At 39.8% G+C, this 23,690-nt stretch overlaps 1 protein-coding gene across 1 annotated transcript in view; it reads right to left on the bottom strand.

Moving 5' to 3' along the window:
* P4ha3 (prolyl 4-hydroxylase subunit alpha 3) overlaps nt 1-13,735 on the bottom strand; it is a 34,205-nt gene extending 20,470 nt beyond the window's left edge. Inside the window, exons 1-5 of the mRNA XM_015477428.2 lie at nt 13,512-13,735; nt 6,368-6,510; nt 5,369-5,592; nt 2,243-2,392; nt 349-400 (exon numbers count right to left, since the gene is read on the bottom strand). Of these exons, the coding sequence (XP_015332914.1) occupies nt 349-400; nt 2,243-2,392; nt 5,369-5,592; nt 6,368-6,510; nt 13,512-13,711 (769 nt within the window). The 5' untranslated portion in view covers nt 13,712-13,735. The remainder of the gene's footprint in view (nt 1-348; nt 401-2,242; nt 2,393-5,368; nt 5,593-6,367; nt 6,511-13,511) is intronic.
* Nucleotides 13,736-23,690: the final 9,955 nt, after the last annotated feature.

Here is a 23,690-nt window from a genome sequence, read left to right as displayed (position 1 = left end):
CAAATGTATGAAATATGATATGTCAAGAGCTTTGTAATGTTTTGAACAACCAATAAAAAATAAAATAAAATAAAATGTCTCTGAAGAAACTGGTTCCCAGCCTAGGCTTGTTCCCTTTGAAGAACAAGCTGGGAAGGGACAGGTTGACATCTCTGCATTTTCCAACTGACTTACAAATTTCTCCCAGTGCACTGATGTGAATATACATGAGATCTCACCCAAATTTGAAATGTTCTTTAGACAACAAAATTAAAAGAATGAAAATAGATAACTGTACTTTACTTTGCAGGGATTACAGGCCAAAAGCAAAAGTCAGACCAATGGCTGGATTATCTTATCATCACTTACTGTAGAGAAGAAACTCTCGGGAGAGGCTCAGGGCACACGAAACATTTCCTGCCTTATTAAAAAAAGAAAAGAAAGTGTTAACTGTATTAAAGATATACTCTCTGACCAAATCATTCAATGGACATTTTTTAAACTATAAAATATTCTTGTTATCAAGTAGATAATAAGGCTCTTTGAAAGAAGCAGCAGGCTAGAGATGTAGAGAATTTGTGACTCTGCAGCAAAAATCAGGTGTCCTCAGACTCCTCACTTATAAATGATTTACTACCACCCTTACCAGAAGAACAAGGGTAATTTAGTAAAAATTTCTTAAAAATAAATTAAGATAAGCTTCCTTTAAGGCACTCAAATCTCAAAGTATGCAAAATGATATAATGACGGGGTATTTTGTTATTAAATTTAAATGAAACTATAAAAACTCTATTAAAATTATAATTTATTTCTAGGGTATAGAAAGTCAGAGGAAGGAAGCAAATGTTTCCCCGAACCAAAAGAGAAACATTCCCCAATGCATAAGAATTAATTGTCCCTGCAGCCATTCAACCTTGAGCTCAACTGGTCAAAAGGAAATAGGAGATTTCTAGACCAATCTGGGCAACAGAATCCCATACAGTGGGGTGCAATCCTCCTTTGGGTGCTTCCAAATGATGATTAGCTGATAAAAAATATCTTTTCAATCCTTTCATCTTACTTTAGCATATTAAGAATTCATTTTAGTGATAAAAGCAATATGCACATTAAAATATGATATGCAATGAGCAATGTGATAAAAATGACCCCCACTGAAATCCAGGCACTGCAAACACTTTGCATAATACAAAATAATAATAATTGGGCACTGTATTTAACATCTCATCTTTTGGGATGTGCTACATCAGGCTACCTTCTCTAAGTCTTTCTACATCAAATCTCCATTTTCTTCCTTGATTGAAACTCAAATCTTCTCCCCCTTTATTACATCATAACTATTCCATTTTCACTTTAACATGCAGCCATTAAGTAGGAGAGTAAAGAAAAGCACACAGACATTTTACAATAAAGACTCAGGAGCTTCCATGAGTGAACAGTATCAGCTGCGCTGAGGATACGACTGTTTTCACAGTAACATGTGGGTTTGAACCACCCACACCACCCTCATTTTTCTTAGGAAAACAAGGAAAGAAAATTGAATACGGGGGTTCTGAGGGTTTAGATCAGTGAAAGAGTGCTTGCCTAGCATTCCCGGGGCTCAATCCCCAGCACTGTAAAAATAAATAAAATAAAATAAAAAAGGAATTAAGGAAATAAAAATGGTTTATTAGCTTTGGAAACCAGGGAACTGACTCCATAGAGATTTTTTTTCAGCCTATTCTTGAATACTGCACAACTCCAGTGAGAAATGGGGTTAACAATACAAAAAGATGGCAGCTGTGTACTTAGGGAACTGAACCTCTAAGTGAGGCACAGCAAGTAGTCCTTCAACAGTGCCAAGGGAAGATAACAGCTGCATGAGGCACTGAGGCTGGTGCTACAGCACAAAAATGCCAGCTCTGGAGACAGACACCAGACATGTTATAGCCGGATTCAGTGGGACAGCGCTCAAACTTCTTCCTCCATGGCAACATCATGACACAATGTCTGTGAAGAGCTATGAGTTGCTGAGAGCACAAACAAGTGATCTACAGCTACCATGACCCAACTAATTGCCTCCTAATATGAGCTTCATGATAAGTTTAGAATTTTTTTGTAGACTCCGTTTATTCACATGTGATATATGGAAATAATAAAATAAATGCCCTTCCCACTTGGTCCTATTGGGAAGATGAAATAAATTAAGAGACAAGAAAATGCTTAGAAAGTTGTAAAGCATTACCTTTATTATGATACAAGCAGTGAGCTTCACTCACTCCCCTACCTGGAAACAGGCAAAGGCCAAGTGATCCAAGGCATCTTCTAGGCTTGCTTCATCCTCTGTTTTCCACTCCCCATAAGAGCCTCGGAAGAGACTGACAGCCTCCTCCAGCCATGGAATGGCATGGTAGTAATCCCCCATGTCATAGGCCACCTGCAGGGACACAAGTACCACTACTAAAGGCTTAGTCCACAGGCAGAGGAAAGGAAATGATGATTTAAAGAGTAAAACAGCCTTTGGAACCCAAGAAGGCAAGTCTTAACCTCAAATTAATTTTAATTTGATTTACTGAACATCTATTATATACAAGGCATTGTACAAGGTGGAGAGGAGACACAAGAGTTGTTGCATTTAAGGACTGTATTATCTGTGAGAGAAAAGAGATATGAACTCAAGAAACCATAACGGAATGGTAGGAATGCTTGAAGGAAAACGCATAATATGCTTTGGAGAGATAGAGAAGTGAGGAGACTTGGGAGTCTAAGGTTCATGCAGGAAACGGCATCTGAGATAGCCTTCTTTGAAGAAGGAAAAGGTTTCAAGAACAGAAGTAAGGAAGAAGAGCATTTTAGGATGGGAAAATGGGCTGGGTGTGCTGGTGCACACCTGTAATCCCAGAGGCTCAGCTCTGGAGGCTGAGGAAGGAAGATCACAAGTTCAAAGCCAGCCTCAGCAACTTAGTGAGGCCCTAAGCAACTCAGTGAGACCCTGTCTCTAAATAAAATATTAAAAAGGGCTGGAGATGTGGCTCAGTGGTTGAGTGCCCCTGAGTTTAATCCCATGTATCAAAATAAAAAAAGGGAGAATGGCAAAAACAGAAGTCAAAGACAGAATATGTTCCATAGAAACAGAAAATAAACATAAGGAACGTGAGCTAAGCTAATTACAGTCTTAAATGTCACATTGTTAAGGAAGATATTACTGGTGGCAATGTGAGAAATGGATTAAATTTATTTACTTATTCAGTATTTGCTGAGCGTTATATTCTTGGTGGTCCTTGTCCTTGAAGAACTTGAATCAAATGAAGGTACAAGAGCAAACCAATCATTGTGACAAATGCATTAGACACCGCAGTGAAGGCAGAGATGGGAATGCTGTGGCAGCTCAGTGGAGTTGTTCTGATTAAATGTCAGAATGCTGGGCAATATGGCAACATGTGCCAAGCATAGCTCCTGTCTCCTAATAGCTTACGCTAACTAGAAAACCAGACCGGAAGGTGGAATTTCCTGGAAGTCATTACTGGAAACAACATGGAATTACAGTCACAGAGTTGGAAAAACTCTTACAAAATTCAGGTGTAACATCCTGACAGAATGGAACCTAGAGATATGGCAGCTTGTAGCCTAAATAGTAAATTAATTCCCATCCTAGGACTTCCATTAACCTTCTGTTTTACATTTCTGTTCCTCAAGTTTCCTCTTTGTGAAAGGATTGAGCTGAAGAATAACATTTAAAAAATGACTGAACTTTTTCTACTAAGTTAACCTTTTATTTTATTTTATTCTTTTTTCTGGTGCTAGGATTAAACCCAGACGCTCCTGCATACTAGGCAAGCACTCTACCACTGAGCTATTTATTTATTTAATAGCTATTTATTTATTTAACTATTTATTTAATGAATACTTCCATGAGCAGCTTTAAGTTCTAGCAATGTAGTCAGCTGAAATAACTGAAATTCTTCCAGAAATATTTAGATATTTTAAACAAAATACAAAAATCATTTTACTATATATTTTCAAGGAAAAAAAGGAAAATACCAGGTACCAGAAACAAAACAAAAAAAATCTAAGAAAAATGCTGAAACAGCAAAATTCGAACATATATAATTTTAATTATAAAGTTACTTGTTATATTATTTCATGTACTCTTCTGATATTTGTAATGTTTTACCTTTCAAAATAAATAGATAAATATAGAAATAAGGATTGCCAGGAAGTTTTTCCAGAGTGATTTACTAAATTTTCAACATACGGTTTTAGTTTCAGAAAGGCCTCACTGATGAAGTTCATATTGGTACCATACATCAAACTACTTTAACTGACTTAAATTTAAATTAGCCATGAACATGACAATTGGGGTCTGATTCCACTCAGGACCTCAGAAAGGGAAAATAGTATGCAGAGAGACCCAGGGTTACCCACTCTGTAGTGGTAATTTGGAAACTGATTCCTAAAAGTTTGAAGTAGGACCTACAAAGCCCACTATCAGATCTGCTAATGAATATTGTAGAAGTCAGGAAAAATTCACTTCCTTTTAATATGCACCTTAAAATTAAAAAGCATTTACTCCATTGCTTCATTTAATTTTTTTTTTAGTTGTAGACAGATACAATACCTTTATTTTGTTTGTTTATTTTTATGTTGTGCTGGGAATCAAACCCAGTGCATTATCTGTGCTAGGCAAGCGCTCTAACACTGAGCTACAACCCCAGCCCCTCCATTACTTCTTAAGGCAAAGGCTGGCAAAGAGTATATTATAAAATGATCTCAAGTGTGATTATAACTTGTGATCAAAGACCAGTTAAACACATCATATAAGAGGTTCCTGAAGTCTATTTCCCCAAGTAATGTTACAGTGAATGGCCTCAGTTTTTTGACACTGATTTAACTTAGTATTTCCAAATACTTAGGAAACATTGCAGAGGATTCCAGAAAGTCTCAGGAGGCGGAGTTTCCATGATCTTATCTTCACATCACCATATCTTCTCCCTTTCCCCACCCATTCAGCCTGCTTTCCCTTTCCACCCAGTGGCTCATCTACTAGCAGGGGTAATCATTGGGGTGACCAAAGGATCATTTTGCCTAATTTATGTCTTTTGTCCTGGCACAATTAACAATACCCATTTCACTCTCAAGGGCATCCTAAGTATATGATCACCTCACCTTCCCATGGAAAGAACGTGAGATTTGTTTTAAAGACCAAGTTCAAAATTTAGTTTGCTGCTTAGAATTGTGTAATCTTCATTATCTACACTCCCTGAATCTGGTGTCTTTCTCTGCAAATGGGGATAATATCAAATTTCCAAGTTTACTGTAAGTATGAGAAATATGTAAAAGCAATTCAGACATACTTATTTCATCCACAAGCAACTAGAGCTAAGCAATTGGCCTTCTCTCTGAATACAATTACCTTGCCTACTTGGAAGCAATCATCTGCTGTGAGGGAGAAGATCCGTCTGGGACTGTACAAGTCAGTGACGTCAGAGCCAGTGACTCTCTGAAAGACACCTCGAGCCAGGCCCTTCACATTGAGCATGTACACATCCTGCAGCCGCATCAGGGCCCGTGCTGCTCCCTCAAGGTCCTCAAAGGCTGGGAGGTCTTGTTCCACCTTCTCATAACCATCCTTAAGAACTGTAAAATTAGTAAAAACATAATTTATCCTTCAAAAAAAACAGGTAATGGGCTGGGGATGAGGTAGTGGTAGAGCCCCTGCCTAGCTTGAACAAGGCCCTGAGTTCCATCCCCAGTGCCATCAAAAAAAAAAAAAGTATTAAGCATTTAATGCTTGCAAAGCATGACCACCCATTCAAATATTCCATGAGATAAGGTTTTATTTGTATTGTGTTCCCAGTTCCTGAGAATCACAGTTACTGGAACAGGGTAGAGGAACATTTAGAATGAGTAAATGAAGAACAAAATAGGCATACACCCTCACCATATTGTCCCATCTTATAACCCTAGGAATCTTGCCCTACAGGGGGACAACTTTTCTTTCTCTTCACTTTCTAAAAGCCAACAAACTTCTTAAAGTACAAGTAGAATAAGTTAGGAAAGTACTCTTGCTGCAGATGACATTGTATTTTCCCATCAAAAACTTAGTGAAATAGGAACTACCAGAAGACCACTCTTTCACACACATACCCATGGCATGATAGATCCTGTACATCCTCACAGGATCATAGTGAAGATCAGAGACTATGGACATGAAAGTGTTTTCCAATCCACAATCATATAACTTACTAACAAGAAGACCTAATTCTTTGAACTTACAAGAGCTAAGAACATCAACTAACACGTACCCACTCCATTACTCTTCATCGCATCCCACCAGAGTTCCTCTCCTTACCACTGACTGAGTCAGAAGACAGGAGTTTCCCCCTCACCCTCCAGCCCTCTTCCTCATTACCTTTGATGTTCTCACTGGCCTCCAGGCTATGTACCACATTCCTCCAGTCAGACTGCAGCCGTTTGATGAGAGTAAAGGCAAGCAGAGGGTTAGCCACAGGGGCTGCTGGGTCCTCATGGAGTGAAAGCACCTTGTCATAGAACCTGAAAGAGAGGAGTAGAATGAGCTCACCTCCTGATACAACTACTCCACTCATGGAAGTTGGTTGTATGCTGTGCATACATTAAGAGTAAAGGACAAAATGGGGCTGGGGGATGTCAGACTTCACCCTGGATAGCTCAGTGGTAGAGCACTTGCCTATCATACACCAGGCCCTGGATTTGATCCCAAGGGCAGCAGGGGTGGGGAGTAGCTAAAACTGAAATTCTGAACCTCTTGAAACTCATGTAACAGGATAACCAAAAAGCCAGGGAAGCACAAAGAATATGAAAACTACACATTCAGTAAAAGTAGGTCTGGGGTTGTGGTTGTGGCTCAGTGTAGAGCACTTGCCTAGCATGTGTGAGGCACTGGGTTGGATTCTCAGCACCACGTAAAAAATAAACAAATAAAATAAAGGTCCATCAACAATGAAAAATAAATATAAAAATAGATTTTTTTAAAAGTAGGTCTGTTGGGCACAGTAATCCTGTAATCCCAGCATCTTGGGAGGCTGAGGCAGAAGGATCACAAAATCAAAGCCAGTCTCAGTAACTTAGTAAGGCCCTAAGGAACTCAGCAAGACTCTGTCTCTAAATAAAATGCAAAAAAAGGCTGTGGAGGCATGGGGTTGTTGCTTAGTGGGAAAGTACTTGCCTTGCACATGTGAGGCCCTGAGTTCGATCCTCAGCATCACATAAAAGTAAATAAATAAAATAAAGGTATATTTAAAAGGGAGACAGGCTGGGGATAGGCTCAGTGGTTGAGAGCCCCTGGGTTCAATCCCCAGTAACAAAATTAAAAATAGGTCTATCTACTTGTTTGTTCACTGAATGAATAAGTCTATACTAAATGCTGTATGTCATGCTAGGTCTTAGAGATACAAATAATTTTTTAAAAGTAAGTCTTTTTATTCTGTTATCACCCTATATACAATACTTAGTGTCTGGCAGAAACTCAAAACACTGTTGAATAAATTATGATAACTGGGGCTGGGGATGTGGCTCAAGTGGTAGTGCGCTTGCCTGGCATGCGCGGGGCACTGGGTTCGATCCTCAGCACCACATAAAAATAAAATAAAGATGTTGTGTCCACCAAAAACTAAAAAAATAAATATTAAAAAATTCTCTCTCTCTCTTAAAAAATTATGATAACTGTGACACATGCTATGAGAAATTAAACATATAATCTTATGGGAGCTTGCAAGCAGTTCATCTAACCCAGTTAGAAAAGGTGAGGAAAGACTTCCCAGAAGAGAGAGCATTTAATCTGATTCTTGAAGGATTTGTTAAAATATCAGTGGTTACTACTTACTAAGCCCTTACCATGATTGGGCATTCTTTAATATACTGCCTCATTTAATCCCCCCAACAACTCTTAGTGTATTTATTTTGCCCATTTATGGGAGAGGAAACTGGAACAAGGCCACATTGTTAGTAAATGGCAAAACCAGAAATGAGCCCAAGTCTGCCTAACTCAGAAGACTGAGTTCTCAGCTGATTCTGCCACGTTTCCTGTGGTGATTGAACAAAGAGAGGAACAATCTTCTTTGAGCCAACAGGGGTCAGTGTATACAAAGGGGCAGAGACTTGACCTATATTTATTCATTTTAACCTATTAATCTATCTGGTTAGTTTCTAGATGTCAGACTCCACGCTGGATAGTGGGAATACAGAAGAAAGATAGAGCCAATGCACGAAAAGTTTACGGACCCCCCAAAATATATTTCTCATCACTGTGTGTACCCAAGTTCAATTCATATTTCTATGCAAAAATGAATGAAATATACTTTTATAGAAGCTGAGGAAAAAAATTTTAATAAAAACCTGGCCTCAAGGACTCACAGTCCAGTGGGTAAAACAGACACAAATAATTATATTACAGATGCAATACCAGGTTTAAGAACAAGACATAGTGGGGAGTACAGAGACAGGGTGGTTAATTGGCCAGATTAGGTCAAGGGAGGTTTTAAGAGACAAGTGAGAGTGGAATCACTTTATTTTTACATACATAAATCCATGAGAGGGTGGGGAGGATTCAGAAGTGGAAGGGACTGGAGACAGAAAGACCAGGGAGGAGGTCCCTTCAAAATTGTACAAGAGATACGGGAGTCTACAACAGTGATTACAGAGGCAAAAGATGGGATGGATTCAAGGGAGATATTCAGGAAGAAGACAATGTAGAAGCTGGTGATGATTGTAATGGGGAATAGATTGGGATTGTCCAGTTCACTTCCAACTTTTCAGATTGGTGACATTTGCAGAAAAGGGCTGGATATGATGGGACCTGAAGTGATCTTCTTTCCAAATATTCTATCTCTTCCTTGTATGTCCTACAATAGTGTTCATATTAGCAAAAGATGCTGCTTTCTCTCCTGGCATACTGTGGTCATTCTATTTCCAACACATTGATGGAATTTATATGATTGAAATCTATTGGTTATATTTAATAGGGCAGGTTAAGGATGTTAGTCCTGTCCTTTTAGAGTGTTTTCCCTTTATCTAAATATTATTAATTTCAAAAATAATATAATAACAAAAAGAAAAAAAGTATGTGTTCAAGGTGAGAATATGAATGTGTCCAAGAACACATGAGACTATGAGTCTTTTGGGAAGAATGAGCAAGTAGAATGGCATGAACAAGAAGAAGAGAGGGCTGGCAGGGCAAAAGGATTTCAATCCCTGGATGCAGAGTCTGATCTGAGGATTTCTAAAGACTGGGGCTCTCAACTAAGAAAGGGGGCCTGAAATAGAAGTGACTAGCCCAGAAGTTTCTGGGAAGAAGAATGTTCAATTCAACATAAATTAAGGAACAAGAACCTGGGCCTGGGTGACCCAGGCAGGACATGGGATGTCTGTCAAGTTCCGGGATGTCTCTGATCCCAAAGACAGGGCAGTCTGTGAGCTGCTACTCCAGGGTTTTGAAACTAAATCAGCCTCCAGGGTGTGGGATCATTTCACTGCCCATTATTTCCTGTTTTGGCTCCATATGGAACTATTTAGTAAAAGATATTCCACTGCTAGACGACAAAAAATGTACAAGCAGAGACTTGGGCCGAACCCAGCTTAAAAAGCAAGTCCAGGAACAATTGAGACTGAGTAGGCAGTGATTTTATAAGATGTTGGACAGGGAAGAGCGGGGAGGAGGCCCGAGACTTACTTGGACGCAGTCTCCAACCCACCTTCAGTTTCAAACTCTATAAAATAAAAAGTTAGTCTAGTCTAGAAGGTCTCTATATGTCCCTTCGACACGCACATTCCATTATTTCTTCCCCCACCTTGACCACGACTGAGTAGACTCCTCATTAGCTTAAAGACTAACTTTTAACAGGCATCTGAGAAAACTGAGGCATGAAGGGAAAGAAGCAAGGCAGAGAGATGAATATTTGCTCTAAGCCATCCATCAAATTAAAAGTACTGTCTATATCTTTGTTTTCTTTCACCCCACTTTCCATTTTGGGGTTGATTTGTTTAGGTCAGGAGTTTGATCTTTACTAGAGCACATCAACCCAATCCACTGTTCAAATATGCTGGGGTTTTTTGTTTGTTTTTTTTTTCTGTTCCACAAAGAAAAAAGGGGAAAAAATATATTGACTGATATCTGAGGTTGGTTTGGAATCCAAAAATTGGCCCTATGCCCAGTGTCTGAGCAAATAGCTAGCTTCCAGAGACTGAGTTACGGGATGCTGAATTCAAACCTCAGGGTTTCTTAAATGGCTTTTTGCTTTAACAAACGTTTCTGAGAGTGGAAAATCTGATCCTTTTCTTCAAGAATTTGCACAGAAAATTTGCAACCCATTTCCTGCATAAAACATAGCCTTGGTTGGTTATCTGATCCAGGACATGGCTGTTTCAACTCAGTGTGTTTCTTCTTTGAAACTCAGAAATGGCTTTGTCTCAGTGCTTCTGAGACATTCTGAATACTTAATTCTTAGTCCAGAAAAAAATTGTTGCTAATTCTAAATCTATTCACACTTCATAGTTTTTAAACTGCAACAACAACAACAAAAAAACTATAGGTTAACTATATATGTATGGGTAATATACGGATTATGCTAGAATATAATGATAGATACTATAACTAGTATAAATTTTATTCATTAACTTGGGGTAGGGAGTCGTTTCAACATCCAAAAATATTTCATTTCCCAACTTAGAAATTCAAAAAATATAAACTGGGGGCTTTAGAAATAACATCTGAAATTACATAAGATTACCATATTGGAGGTACAGAAAAGCGAGCAGAAACTGCCCAAAATTCATGTTTTAAAAAGCAAATATTTCACTGGGTTTTTGAGTATAACTAGAGAACAGAATTAGAGTCTCCAAAATATCAAACTTCACAATTTTACAACTTAATCAAACTTTACAAAATAAAATGTTCATAAATTATCTGAGAAACAGATTTAGAACTTTTCTAATTGTTTTTTCTATCTGGCCTCTTAGAATTCTAGCAAATGCTTAGAGCCAACAGTGGGGATTAATTTCATCAGCCAGTCCTAATGAACAATAATCAGGTAGCATTAACATTTGTCAAGTAATTATTACATGTCACACACAATGATAAATACCTTTACACAGTAATCAATCCTTACAACAATCCTATGAGGGGGGTAGCACTATTTTTATCATTATTTGATAGACAAGCTGCTTAAAGCTTCAAGGGATAAGGGAACATGTCCAAGGCCAGAGTCTAGAATTTAAACAGAGGTCTACTGAACTCTTGAATCCAGGCACTGAGCCATCACATACTCTGGCCACTAACAAAACCTCCTGCAGTTATGGGGCTTGGTCTGTGTCCTGGCATATCAGACAAAGCAAGCAGGACGGACATTGCAGCATGATGGAAAGAACATTGGGTAAACAGGGTCAAGAGAACTATATCCTATCATGGATTTGCTAGCTCCTAGATTTATAATCTTGGACAAGCTACTAGATGATCTCTCATTTACTAAGAGCATAAAACAAACCTAAGCATTGTGAGAATCAAATGAAATAAGGTTTATGCAAGGCCTCCCACTGTGACAAAACTGTGACAAGCCGCTCACACATCTCCAAATTCTCTTCTACATGGACTCTCACACAGCCAGCCAGAGTCCCACACACCTTTTCCCCGTGTCACTCCAGAATCAGTATTAATATCACACACACTCAAAGTTTTTTTAGTGTAGATGGACACAATATCTTTTTAATTTTTTTTATATGGTTCTGAGGATCGAACCCAGCGCCTTACATGTGATAGGCAAGCACTTGACCACTGAGATACAACCACAGCCCTCACTGAAAGTTTTATAACAGCTCATTGTGTTGTCTCAGCTGTATACATCTGACAGGGTCACTTGTATAAGTACAATTTTAGCATGCTGAATAGCGAGATGGTCACAATCACTGCTTCTTACAGGGTTGTGGGTTTCTCAATGTTCCAAGCAGAGAAGGCATAACACATAGTGATACATATGGTACTATATACAAACATTCATCTTTCATCATTTGATGCTGAGTTAATACATGATCATCATGTCCCAGAATCCCCAGCTTTATAATAATTTATCCCATATTGTGTAGTTTTTTGCTTGGATAGCAAAAAACTGAGCATCTGCCTATTAATGCTACCCTCAATGTCTTCTAGCATCAAGTAGGGCTTTTCAAAGTGTTTTCTTGGTGTCAAATACTTTCACACACATATAACATCTCAGTTACCATTTATTTAGTATTTAGTAGGTTTGGAGATCACACTGAGCCTTAGAGTTACTCCCAACCTCAAGAAACAATGTCTCCCCGCCCAGGCTCCTTGGAGGCTCCCACCCACCACCTGAGCAGCTTTTTCGTGTGTAAAGAGAAGGAAAGTTTGGCACGGTAGGGGGTGGGAGACACCTGTAATTCCAATGGCTCAGCTCTGGAGGCTGAGGCAGAAGGATTGAAAGTTTAAAGCCAGCCTCAGCAATTTAGCAAGGCCCTAAGCTACTTGGCAAGACCCTGTCTCTAAATAAAAAATATGAAAAAGGGCTGAGGATGTGGCTCAGTGGTTGAATGCCCCTGATTTCAATCCTGGGAGAGAGAGAGAGAGAGAGAGAGAGAGAGAGAGAGAGAGAGAGAGAGGAAAACAAGGGAGAGAAAATATATCTTTGATTAACACTAATAGAATAATAGTGCTAAAGACCCAAACTCTTTTATGACATAGTTAGGTCTTTTCACCATTTTAACCCCAGTGCCTGGAACAGTGCAGGGCTTAGAGTGGGCACTCAAACATATGTGTTGGATGAATTAATAAAGCATTATTCATATAGTGATCTGCACAATTATTTGTCATCTTTCATATGCACAGTATGATATCCATATTGTGTCCCAGTGACACATCCATCTCTTACGTGGTAGCAGAATGTCATCTGATTCCTCATACTAAACATCAGTTTGCTGGGTCACATAGTACTTCACAGTGGGGGCTCAAAAAGCCAATACACAGGGCTGTGGCTATAGCTCAGTGGTACAGCAATTGTTGGGCATGTGTGAGGCCCTGGGTTCCATCCTCAGCACCACATACAAACATAAATAAATAAAATAAAGGTATTGTGTCCATCTACAATTTAAAAGAAAATCCAATACACGTTGAGATACAGCATCACCCTGTTCTCACACCAACTCACTCTGGCAGTGTTTCTATTTCAATGCAACATTTCCCGTGCCTGTGCCTGTGGCAATGTGACACAGAGCCTGAGGTCCCACACAGCTCGACACAGCTCTTGTGAGGTCCCACTTGGCCCTACAGACAGTCACCCCGCCACACTTTCCCACAGAGTATCAACTTCTCTGTGTGAGGCTGGATCTGGTGTGTGTGTGTGTTCCCACATGGTGTGCAGTATGAAACAGCTCCCCCACGGTGTCCAAGGGTCCCGCATACAGTGACAGTGGCTCTGTAGGTCACACTGAGCCTCAGAGTCACTCCCCACCCCTGGCCACAGTGTCTGCCACTCAGGGTCCTCGGCGGCGCTCACCCTCCACGCCCTCACCTGGTCAGGTCCCTCAGTCGCGCCTCCTCCCCGCGCAGGTAGCGCCGCAGCAGCCCCAGCAGCCGGCGCTCGGGCGCCAGGGCGCGCGCCACGCAGGTCAGCGCCGAGAACGTGTCCTCTCGCGCCGCTACCCCCGCCGGGTCCTCGGCCCGGAGCGCCAGCACCGCCAGCAGCGCCGCCAGCCTCGCGGCTGGGCCCATCGCCGGCGCTCGCGAGTCCCCTCAACGTCCCGCCCGTCGGCCCCGCGCTCCTGCCTGCCCCGCCCCTCGGCCAACTCCCCGCCCCGTCTCGTCCCGCGCCAGGCGCTGAGCGGGGTTCAGACGCCTCGCGCCGCTCCACCTGCCCCTGGTGCACCTCGGTGTCCGCCCACCCGACACTAAATCGCAGTCCCCGGAAGATTTCCTCTGTGCCGGTCACAGTGGGGAAATTGAGGCAGGAGGTGTAGTGAGCAATGAATTCACTAGTCCAGGGCTGCACAATACCATCCCCCAAATATTCACCCCTCGGGTTCAAGAGGTGGAAATACACACCTGGATTCTGGTGGGGAGGCGAGAGTAAATGATGCGGTACGGTGATAGCGGTGCGGGTGAAATGGTGAGAGAGCAGATGTCAAATGGCAAACAGCAAACACTTCGCAGATATCACCCCTGAGCTATCTTGAAGGATGAATAGCACAGGACTTACAGAACTTAAAACCTAGGGATCCTACGTCATTACACAATATGCCTGTTGTGTATCTTAAAAGTCACTTAAGCAAACAACAATATTCTACCAGGTTACTTATTTTTGCCCCCTTTTATTAAATTCCCAGGCAACGCTCATTTATTTTCATGCAACAAATATTAGCATTTATGCTATTGTGTTTAGGATATAGAAAAATAGCAGATCCAAACCAGTACTCACATGGGCAGATGGAAATATTTACAAAACCCATAAAAAAGTGCTTTCCTCTGGCAACCGTTGGCACATACCTGTAATCACAGATACTGGAGAATCTGAGGTAGGAGGATCCCAAGTTTGAGGCCAGCCTGGGCAATTTAGTGACACCTTGTCTTAAAAATAAACAAGGGCTAGTGGGGTAGTACCATGGTAAGTGCCCTGGGTTCAATCCCCAGTACAGCAAAAATAAATAAATAATGAATTAAAATTTTTAAAATGCTGTCAGATAATCGAGGGCTGTGTGATGTGCCACGGCAGCACTGAGAAGGGAGCCCACCCCTGTTTATAGGTGGTGGAGAGGGTTTCACAGATGTGTGTTAGTCCAACAGGATGAAAAGGAATTAATTGCCTGGATGATGACAGGCAAATGGGGTTTTCCTGGCAGACGGTATCTATGTGTACCAAGATTTGCAGGTGGAAAATAGTTTGAATTCCAAAAATGATGAAACGCTCAGGATGGTTGGGACTGCCAGGTTGTGAAAGCCTGTGCATGTCATACAAAGAAAACGTAGCCACTCTCCTCTGAAAACCCAATAGAATTTTTAAAGGTTATGATACTAGTAATAACAATAGCAACCGTAAAATAATAAATACTAAGTTCTCCCTGTTGGCAACTGTCCCAAGCATCCTACATGTACTAACTCCCCTGGTGGTGGCCTCCAGAAGTGGGGGAGAGGGAAAGAGACATGTGGGGGAGCTGACACCTTAGGGATAAGATACAGTCCATTGCAAGTGTACAGAAATACAATAGAGTTTTGTATACTGATATTGTATCCTGTCATCTTATTGAACCTGTTTATTAGGTCTAATGATGCTTTTTATTTCTTATGATTTTATAGATTTTATTATTTTAAACTATCTGAAAGTAGTTTATTTCTTCTATTTCAATTTGTTTATTTTTTTTTAATCTGGTGCTGAGGATTGAACCCAGTGCCCCACAAGTGAGGGTCAAGCAGTCTACCACTGAGCCACAACCCCAGCCCCTTTTTTCTTTCTTTCCTTGTTTTATTGAACCTAATTGATGGGGGTGGTACTTCTAGTGTAATGTTGAATAGAAGAGTGCCGCGTCCGGCTAACGGAGCCGAGTCCGGCGAGGGACGGCGGGGTTAAAAATACACAGGACACCAAGGTTCTTCATCCAGGAGGGAGCGTGTGCGCGCTTTATTGCCAAATTTGTTCCCCTTATATATCTTTTTAACAGCTGCGGGAAATTACTCAAAAGTGAGGAGGGGAGAGTAATAACTGCGTCCTTGGGTTACCGTCACGTCACCGTCCCCTATCAGGAGGCTCGAACAGGTCAAGATGTTCCCGAGAGACACATATGCTCCAGGCAGATAAACAGGGAACCGCAAGCCTGCGTCATGGCCTTGTGAGCTTGCCACATTGACATGCATAACAAAGAACTGGGGGTTGAGTCCCCAGGGGCCAGGGCGGGCCTGCTACCAGCAGAAGAGACAAGAAAAGACAACACGTTCTTATTCCACGTCTTGGTAAAAGGGCTTTCAGTCTTCCATCATTATCTGATGTTAGCTGTAGGGTTGGGTGTTTTTGTTTTTGTTTTGTGTCAATGTTCTACTCCCAGTTTGTTGTGTTGTTAATCTGGTGAATGTATTTTCTGTATGTATTGAGATGATCATGTGGTTTTGTCATTTATTTTCTTAATATGCTGTGTTATATTGACTGATTTTTGTATGTTTGAACCAACTTTGCATTCCTAAAATAAATGCTAATTGGTCATAGCATATAATCATTATTTATTTATTTATTTTTGTGTGTGGTGCTGGCAATTTGTTATGGATTGAATGTGAGGTGTTACTCCCACCCCCAAATCTCATGTTAGACAATGGAGGAATGGTCAGAGGTGAAATGATTAGATTATGAGAGTTGTAACCTAACCAATGGGTTGACCCAGTTGATGTATTAATAATTTGAAAGGATTACTGGCTGGTAATTATAGGCAGTTGGGGCATGGCTGGAGGAAATAGGGGAAAGGTGTCCTTGGGGATGATATATATTGTCCCCAGCTCCTCATGCCCTCTCTCTGCTTCCTCTCTGTGATGAGCTGAGCAGCTTTTCTCTGCCACACCCTTCCACCATGATGTTCTGCCTCACCTCAAGTCCGGAGCAATACAGCTGGCCAACCATGGAGTCAACCTCCAAAACCGTGATTCCAAAATAAATTTTTCTTCCTCTAAGTTGTTATTGTTAGGTATTTTGATCACAGTGACAAATAGCTAAGTAACACAGGATCTAACCCTGGGGCTTGAGCATGCTAGGCAGGCACTCCATCACTGAGCCACATTCCACATCCCTCACAGTGTATAATCTTGATCACATGTTGCTGGGTTTGGTTTGCTAAAATTTTGTTGAGGATTTTTACGACTATGTTCATAGAGTAAGTTAGTTGATAGTTTTCTTGTGTTATCTTTGTCTGCTTTTGCTCTCAAGATAATATTGATCTCGGGGCTGGGACTGTCGCTCAGTGGTAGAGCACTCGCCTAGCACGCTTGAGGCACTGCGTTCAATCCTTAGCATTGCATAAAAATGAACAAATAAAATAAAAATCATGCTTAAAAGTAATTAATTAATTAATAATAAATAAATTAATAAATAATAGGGCCCTTGTCTCGCATGTGTGAGGCACTGGGTTCGATTGTAAGCATATAAATAAAATAAAATAAAGGTCCATTGATAACTAAAAAAAAAATTTTTTAAAGTATTGTGTCCATCTGCAGCTAAAAAAAAAAAAGACAACACTGGTCTCTGAGAAAGATTTGGGAACCGTTCCCTCCTTTTCTATATTTTGGAAGAGTTTGTGAAGGATTAAACTTCATTCTTCTTTACATATTAAAGTCATTTAAGCCTTGGCTTCTTTTAGGAAATTATTATTGTTATTGATTCAATTTCGTTAGCAATTTTAGAGCAAGGCTGTTGGCAATGAATCCTCTTAATTTTCTTTCATCTGAGAACGCTTTTATTTCACTTTTATTCCTGATGTTTATTTTCACTGAATGTAGACTTCTGGGTTAGCAATTCTTTTCTTTCAGTGCTTTAAAAATGTCCTGGCCTCATAGTTTCTGACAAGAAATTCAGTTACTTGAATCATTGTTATCCTATTTATAATGCATCATTTTTTCTCTGGCTAGTTTCAAGACTCTTCTTTGTCTTTATTTTTTAGCAGTTTGATTATGATATGGATGTCATAGATTTCTTTGAGTTGATCCTGTTTGGGATTCACTGAACTTAGTTCTGTACGTTTGTGTCTTTTATCAAATTTGGGAACTATTTAGGCATTATTTCCTCAAAAACTTTTTCCTCTCCTATAATTCTTTTTTTAAAATTTTTTGGTTTTTTAGTTATACATGGACACAATACCTTTATTTTGTTTACTTATTTTTATGTGGTGCTGAGGATCGAACTCAGTGTCTCACACGTGCAAGGCAAGCACTTTGCCACTGAGCTACAACCCCAGTCCCCTCTTAGAATTCTAAGGACATGAATTTGATATTGCTTCACAGGTCCCTGTAGCTCTGATCATCAATTTTTTTTCATTTAGATTAAATATTTTCTATTTTCAAGTTCACTGACTCTTCTTTCCTCTGTCATTTCTGTTCTGTTGAATCCATCATGAATTTTTTATTTTGGTTATTAAACTTTCAGTTCTGACATTTCCATTTAGTTCCTCTTTAAATCAGCTATATTTTGTTGATACTTTCTTTCCATTAATGTCAAGAATATTAACTCTTGCTTCTTAGAGCATTTTATAACATTTATCTTAACATCTTCAACAAGTTCAAAGTTTGTGTTCTTTCTTCATTGACAGCTATTGATTGCTTTTTCATGCTAATTGAGATTTCCTCCATCTTTTTATACAGAGTAATTTTGGATCAAATACTAGACATTTTGAATATTACAAGTGTCTAAAGCTTGTCTAAATCTTTAGAGAAATATTAATATCCTTGTTTAAGTATACTATTGGCCTACTTGGATTGAGGGCACAAGTCCTGGTCTGCCTCTGTGGTTGTGGTCAGTTCAGTTTTCAATGCCTTTGCAATTCCATTCAGACCTGTGCACAGCCATTAGCTGGTTTTGGATGTAGACAGTGTTCTGCCTCAGAACTCAAACCTTTGGTATACCCTTCAATGTCAAATCCATGTATGCATAGCTTAGTGAACCCAAGAATTATGGGGTTGCTCTCCCAAGGTCTTCCCTGTGATCGGTCTGGTATTTGTCAGTCCCTTGAAGTTCCTACATTTGGTCTTCTGGCCAGAAACCAGAGGTTTCATTTACCCACTATGCTATGTACTTTTTGAGACCACACATATCCAAGGCCAAATGGCATGACAGAGCCCTCAAATGCCTGCTCCATGCATTCTGTCTGGATTTTATAACTACACACAGTGGGTCAGACAGGGTAGAATGCATTTGTTTCATCTTTCCCACAACCAGAATGTCCCACAATATTTTGTTTAAATTCCTCATCAGGTAAGACTTTAAGTCACTTTAAGTAACAGCAGGGCTCCAAGTTTAACTAAAACTGAATCAAACTAAAATTTAACTAAATTAATCTACAAATACAAATCATTATATGACATTAGAATATTTTCCTAGTGCAGTTAGCTTTGTGAGAGCTCAACTTCCTGTTTGTTACTTAGCAAGGTAGAGGTTTTTTATTTTGTTTGCAACCTGTATTATTAGACCATTCCTTTCTGAATGTCAAAAAAAAAAAAAAAAGAAAATGTTTGTAAGCTTTGAGGCCCTTTGTTGGGGGTGGGGAGGAAGAAAAATTGATGTAGAAGTAAAAAGATTGAGGAAAAGATGAAGATTTCCAAGGAAAAGAGAACGTCTTCTCCAAGATTAATCCTTACCCTCAGGTTTAGTGGGGTCACCCTCCCTGCTCATGCCACTCCAGCCATGCTGGCCTTTGGCCTCGTCATTTCTTGCTCCTGCCAAGCTCTTTCTTGATTCATGTGTAACTTCTGACTAACTCATCTTTTGAGTCATTTTCTCAGGGACATTTTATTTGTCTGCAGACTAGATTCAAGTCTCCATATTATTCAAAATGCTCCCTGTATTTATTTCCCTTGGGAATGTTTATTACAATCATATGTTTTTATTTGTGTAGTTAATGGCTGCCTGCCCCACTAGATTTTAAACTTCATGCAGGCAGGACTGTATCTAGCAGAGTGCCTGGTAACCAGTAGGTACTCATTTAAAATAATAGAATAAATAAATTAAAGAGGGTATTTGAAACAAACCCATTCATCAATCTCTTATCAAGGATTCCCTATGTGCCAATCCTCTGCCAGATCTTTTATAATATTTATCTTCTTTATTTCTCATCATAAACCTATGAGGTACTGTCCTTTTATTCTGTACAATTGAGAAGATTAGTTTATTGAATTAAGGGACTCAGTTGCAAAATGGTGAAGGTTAAAATGGAACCCAGGGTCTCTGCTCTTCTTGCCCAGACTCATTTCTTCAGGTGGCTCATTATCAGTCCTGGATCAGCTTCCTTTCTACATCCAAGGAGAGTTTTGGGGGGGGGACTCAGTTCTGCTCACCTCTCAGTTTTCCCCTCTGTGTTAAGAAGGGATTGTGTTTTGCAGTCTGGTCCACAGTCCATTTGTATCTGAATCTTAAGGGGAAAGGTAGATTTTCTTATGAAAACAATCATTTTCCTGGACTCCATCCAAACTCATCAAATCAGAATGTAGGGGTGGGTGAGATAGGCTAAGCCCAGGAATCTGCATTTTAACAGACTTTAGGGGTGTTTCTTATCCACATTAGAGTTAAGAATACTTCACAAGGTGTTCTTAGTTCATTAGATTTCAAAGTTTCTTCTAGATTTGACAGCCTTTGCTTCTAAGACAATAAATTTGGAGGACACGCCTTTGTGCTCCATCATCTTTTAAAAAATTCTTTTAGTTGTTGATAGATCTTATTTTATTTATTTATACATGGTGCTGAGAATTGAACCCAGTGCTTCACACATGCCAGGCAAGTGCGCTACCACTGAACCACAGCCCCAGCCCCCTATCATCTTTTATAGAGCCTAGAACTCAATGTGTTTTGTGACCAAATACATCTGGATTTGGGAGAAACAGATTCAAGTGTGTGCTTAGGTGTTTTCCATCTGTGGTTCCTCAGGAAAATACTTAAATTCTTTGACTTTTAGAATTACCATTGTTAAGATGGAAATAATAACAGTCCCTATCCTGGCTCCCAACAACAGACATAGAATATAAATTATATTATGTTTGTGGAAGCTGCTATGATAATTCCAAGTTGAAGAACTACAGGTATAAGTAGACACCAACAGAGGTCACCCAGTCCTTCAAACTCACAGACGGCTCAGATACAGATTTCTCCAGCAACTGGATGGAAAAACAAACACTTTAGAAATCACATTCCCATTCAAAGTAGATATGTGATTTCCAAAGAAATAACGTGATTTTTAAAGGAGAATCTGAGGCATTCCCATAGTGCCCCCTGGTGGAACCCTTTATTTTATCTTATTTTATTTTTGTCCTTTAAAAGCTAATGTGTGTCCACCATCCTTGTCATACATTTGCTATTGGCTTAGCCAAGAGATTAATTTATTAATCCCTCCATATCCACTTGTTCCACATTTATGGATTCAACCAACTATGTATTAAAAATGCTCAGAAAAAGTTGTATCTACACTGAACATGTACACACCTTTTTCCTGCCATTATCTTTTAAACAATGTAGTATGTATTATACATAGCATTTACATTGTGTTAAGTATTATAGGTGATCTAGAAATGACTTAAATATATGGAAGGAATTTTCAGGCTGTATGCAAATAACTTGCCATTTTATATGAGGGATTTGAGTATCTGCAGATTTGGGTATCTGCTGGAATCCTGAAACCAGTCCCCCATGAATACTGAGGGACAATTGTACATACCTATTCTTCACCAAGACTAGGAACTTTATTGTGGAATACCTCTTAGTCGCCAGAGTCTGGCCATTCCCTCATTTATGCATTAATTCAACCACGACTGAGCATCCCTGATGCTCATGCTGTGCCTGTTTCCAGGGATATAGCAGAAGAATCAGGTGGACAGCCTGCCCTCAGAACCCTTCTAGTCAAGGAGTGGAAATAGACAAGTAAACAGCCAATCATAGCAGTGATGCATGCTATGAAGAAGAAAGTACAGGGGACTATGGAAAGCAACTTTCTTTGGCCAAAACTCAGTAATCTCTTTTGAAAAACAGGATGTCACATGGAGAGATGGATAGCACAAAATAGGACATGAAGTATGAACAAGAGCCAGATGATGAAGAGGCTCCTCTACTAACAAATTTGAATTTTACTCCATGGTTAATGGGAACAACCATACAGTTTTAGCAGAAGAATGTTATAATTAGACTTCTGTTTCTAAAAGGTCATGCTGGATACAGTGGGGAGAGCTGATTGGAGGAGCAGAACTGGAAGACAGTTGGGAAGCTGCAGCACATTCTAGATAAGGAATTACTGTTAGATCAGGAGGGATGCATAGGGATTTAAAATACATTGGTAAGATTCCATTTCTTGCCCTGGGTGGAGGTTCTAAAGGGTTTCATTCTTTATACCTTACATTTATATTACACAAATTCTTCAGTATATGTGAAACTGTTCACTTAAAAGCATAAAGTTTACTGGAAAAACTACCATATACTTTTGATATATACAGATACCACATAAATTCAAAAGACTGGGAAGAAAGGATGCCACCAACTTCATGATGAGGGTGGCCTCTGAGGAGGTGTGGGAGATTGTGAAGACAGTCATGGTTGTCATGGTTGCACGTTCACACCCTTTGCTGAATGATTTTGTATCCCCTGCCCCCTCCATTAAGGGGAAGCCTGTGACTATACCAACTGCTGAGAATGTGAAGAAACTGGAACACTCATACACCAGCCAGTATAAATGTCAAATAGCAGAACTTTGGAAAAGTTTGGCAGTTTTTCAAAAAGTGAAACATACCCCTGTCATATGATCCACCTATTTAACTCTTCAGTCTCTACTCAAGAGGAAAAGCCAAGTCTATGTCTAAATAAGAACATAGTAATATCTCAGATTGGAAGCAACCAAAATATTGGTAAATAGAAATTGGGATACACAGATTCACTAGAATACTACTCAGCAATGAAAAGAATATTGAAATAGACCAATGTGGCTTAATCTTGAAATAATAATAATGCTGCAAAAAAAAAATCCAGACAAAAAAGAATACTCTGTGATTTCATTTATATAAACTTCCAGAAAATGCAAACTAATCAATAGTGATCAAAACCAAATCAGTGATTGCTTGAGGGCATGCATAAAAGTTGGGCTGGGAGAGGAGGATATTGCAAAGGTCACAGAATACTTTTGGGAGTGATGGATATGTTCATTCTCTGGATTGTGGTTATGGTTTCATGGTCATATACATATGTCAACATTTATCAAATTGTGTATGATATGTGAGCTTTATGGCCTATCAATTATACTTCAATAAAATTATTAAAAATGGGAGGAAAAAAGAGATGGAGTCTATTTCCCCTTGAATCTGGGAAGGCCTTTTGCTTACTTTAGCCAATACTTTGCCACGGAAGGGGCAGAGTGCCAGGCCTGAGCTTAGGCCTCTGGAGACTCTGCCTGCTATGGCTATTTCTTTGGAACCCTGTCCAGGCACCTATGTGCCCCGGCCTGGGCTAGCCTGCTGCAAAATGAGAGAACATGGGGCAGAGCTCAGCCATGCCAGCTGAGGTCTTATCAAACTAAACCAGACTAAACTGAACTGCCAGGTGGACCTATGATTGATAAGCAAACTCCAGCCCATCTCAGTCGAAATTGCTATTTGGACCAGGGGAGGTGTCCAGAAGAACTACCCAGCCGGTCTCAGTCAAAATTGCCAATTCACACAACTGGGAAATATAGAAATAGTTGCTGTTCTAAGCCACCAAGCTCTTCAGTTGTTTGTTTTGCAGCAGAAGTTGACTGATAGAGAAAGGGGTGTCTCAAAGTGAGATCCTACCTTTAAAAAAAAAAAAAAAACCTAAAATTTGTGGCATTGGCTGTTGGGATAGGGAATGGGTGGAGACTGGAAAAATGGCAAACAGTGAAGTCTGGAAGAATGGTGAGGAAATTCTTAGCAGAGGCTAGAGAAATGGCAACCTGTGTCTTATAGTGACAAAGCAGTAACTTGGAAGATCCTGGGAAAGGCACTTTAAAATTTTTTGGTCTAG

The sequence above is a fragment of the Marmota marmota genome, unplaced genomic scaffold (genome assembly GCF_001458135.2).
Source record: "Marmota marmota marmota unplaced genomic scaffold, marMar, whole genome shotgun sequence".
Taxonomy (NCBI): domain Eukaryota; kingdom Metazoa; phylum Chordata; class Mammalia; order Rodentia; family Sciuridae; genus Marmota; species Marmota marmota.
This window is presented reverse-complemented; position numbering and strand designations above follow the sequence as displayed.